General features: G+C 40.4%; 1 protein-coding gene across 1 annotated transcript in view; it reads right to left on the reverse strand.

Moving 5' to 3' along the window:
* Positions 1 to 1847, reverse strand: part of nbn (nibrin) — a 15029-nt gene extending 13182 nt beyond the window's left edge. Inside the window, exons 1-3 of the mRNA XM_015950623.3 lie at positions 1689 to 1847; positions 592 to 713; positions 20 to 141 (exon numbers count right to left, since the gene is read on the reverse strand). Coding sequence (XP_015806109.3) covers positions 20 to 141; positions 592 to 713; positions 1689 to 1719 — 275 coding nt within the window. The 5' untranslated portion in view covers positions 1720 to 1847. The remainder of the gene's footprint in view (positions 1 to 19; positions 142 to 591; positions 714 to 1688) is intronic.
* Positions 1848 to 2500: the final 653 nt, after the last annotated feature.

The following is a 2500-nucleotide window of genomic DNA, read 5'->3' on the forward strand; positions in this document are numbered from 1 at the left end:
TCATTTTCCTGCTACACACGTGAATTTGCTGTGAAAAACCCCGAAAGTGACGCTGTCCCCTGACGTCAGGTTAACTGGAGCCGTGAGACGCTGGTTGTTGACAAACGTGCCGTATTTGGAGGCGTCTCTCAGACTCAGGGTCTAAAACATAAAAGAGCCAGAGATTAAATCCACATCTGAGATGATCACATTCATCTCCTCATTTAAGAATAAAAAGATAATTCGCTGAGTTACAGTAAAAATACGATTCATGGTTTATTTGTATTTGGTAGAAATGATGGTTTAGATTTATAAGGGCAAACGTGCAGGCCTGGTGCAACAGCGCCACCTTCTGTGTTAAAGTGGAACCACACATACAAACACGGTCCAAGTGATTTTTACCACATTACTAAGGAAGCCCATTCCCGCCGCTCAGATAAAAAAAATAAATTATTATCTCATAATTATGAGCGACATGTGTGATTGTGTTGCGAAGCGCCTTGTAAAACCCTAAGAAGGCGCTTTACAAACACAAGCCACTTACCTTTAAAATAAGAGTCATTGTGTTAGGGGATCATGGATTTAAACCACCAACTCCCTCCTTTCTCTCACCTGGTCTGTAGCAGTCAGGTGAGCATGCGCTCTGCTGATGGACTGATCATTGGGAAGAAGGATGGGACAATTTTTGCGTCCCACTACGTACTCTTTCCCAGGGAGAAGGTAGTGGGTCTCACCTGAGAAGACACACAACATCAAGTTAAGGAAATCTACTTGCACAGCGCCTTGAAGCGTCAGAGGACCCCAAAGCACTTTACACTACGATGGACCTAGTAGTTTAGGGTGGCAAGTGGAGATGCTTCAGTTAAACCAAGAGGCTCTTTAAACCATCCAATAAAACCTGGAAGAGGGAAAGGAGAGAAGCTTGAGATGTTTCAGACACAAACTGCATCTCACTGTGGAAATCCCACAACTCACCACTATTCTACACGCAGCTCACCTTTACGTCACAGGTAAGCACGCTTCAATGGTTATGTACTTTTTTATTGTCGTCACTCTGGCTGACATCTGTAATCATCTTAAAAAATCTAATATTGACTGCAGTCATGGCTGAGTGGGGTTTGATCCCAGGCTCCAGCGGGCCACATGCTGAAGTGCCCTTGGGCAAGATACTGAAGTCTGGAAGTTGTCCCAGAGGGGGGGAACTGCTCCTCTGGGATGGGTCAGATACAGAAGGGAATTAACCCAAGGGACTAAATAAGGTATCCATTGTTCCTTGTGAATTAATCTTTAAAACTGCCTAATAAATATTATTGTTATTCAGTTGTTTGTTATTTTTACACATTGTTATGCATGGTACAGATGATTTCTGTCACTTTACAGTATCAATACTGAGCTGTTGTTAAAAACAAATACTCCAACAAGAGAATCTGTCTGCCTATAAGCAAACAGTAAAGAAATGACTCATTTAACACAAACGTGACTAGCCACGGGAAATAAAATGACTAATTCACAGCCATACGATCATCAGACCCTAGCAGATTCTTCTCAAACACAAATGTTTTAAACAACACCCTTTTCAAGAGCCAAGCGGAGTTACGTTTGCATTTTCGCATTCATTTAATTAGTGTTGCGTGTTTTCAGAGACCATAAACTTCGCCCAGCTAGCAGCCAGCTAGCGTAAAAATGCTATTGTGATTTTAAAAAGTTACCTTCAGGCTGCAGGGGTGTAAGAATCCACATAGTTCGGCTTATCGTTGTAGTTTCATTAAGAGTAACTGGAAAGAAGTGAGAATAAAAGGAACATTTGGAAAACTCCGTGACAAGCACAACACGGTACGACCAACAGGGCGCCAGAACTGACGTCACAATCCTGCGCCGCCCCCTTTTCAAAATAAAAGTAAACACTGGAAATCCTTTTTTTCTTTTCTGTGTTTCTCAAAATGAAGTTCACAATCAGATGTGAGGATGATGATGATAATTCTTCTTCTTAATAATAACATTATTATTATTATTATTATTGGTATTATTATTGGTAGTAGTGTAGTAGTGGAAGTGGTAGTAGTAGTAGTAGTAGTAGTAGTAGTAGTAGTAGTAGTAGTAGTAGTAGTAGTAGGGGTGATGGTGATAGATAATAAATAAATATACTCAACTTAAGTTTAAAAAGGCTCATTTGAAGCAAATGCATAGAAGTAAGCTGGTGGACACAGCAGCATGGACAAATCCTAACAAAAATAAAATGAAAAATATCTATGTGCGCAGTTACATGCATAAAACAATTGAACAATCATTATGATGAATTCACATTTTTCCTTATTTTAAACAAATTTAGCTCATTAAACACTATGCTTCTTTCTATTAAACACTTAACAACAACATACGTTTGTGAAGCTAGGCAAGGGTAATCAATTCCGGGCCTGGAGGGCCGGTATCAGCACGCTTTAGTTTTAACTCTGCTTCAACACACCTGATTTCAGTCAGCAGGTGATTAACAGGCTTCTGCAGAGCCTGATGAGCTGCTGCT

Source organism: Nothobranchius furzeri, chromosome 5 (genome assembly GCF_043380555.1).
Source record: "Nothobranchius furzeri strain GRZ-AD chromosome 5, NfurGRZ-RIMD1, whole genome shotgun sequence".
In the NCBI taxonomy this organism is placed as follows: domain Eukaryota; kingdom Metazoa; phylum Chordata; class Actinopteri; order Cyprinodontiformes; family Nothobranchiidae; genus Nothobranchius; species Nothobranchius furzeri.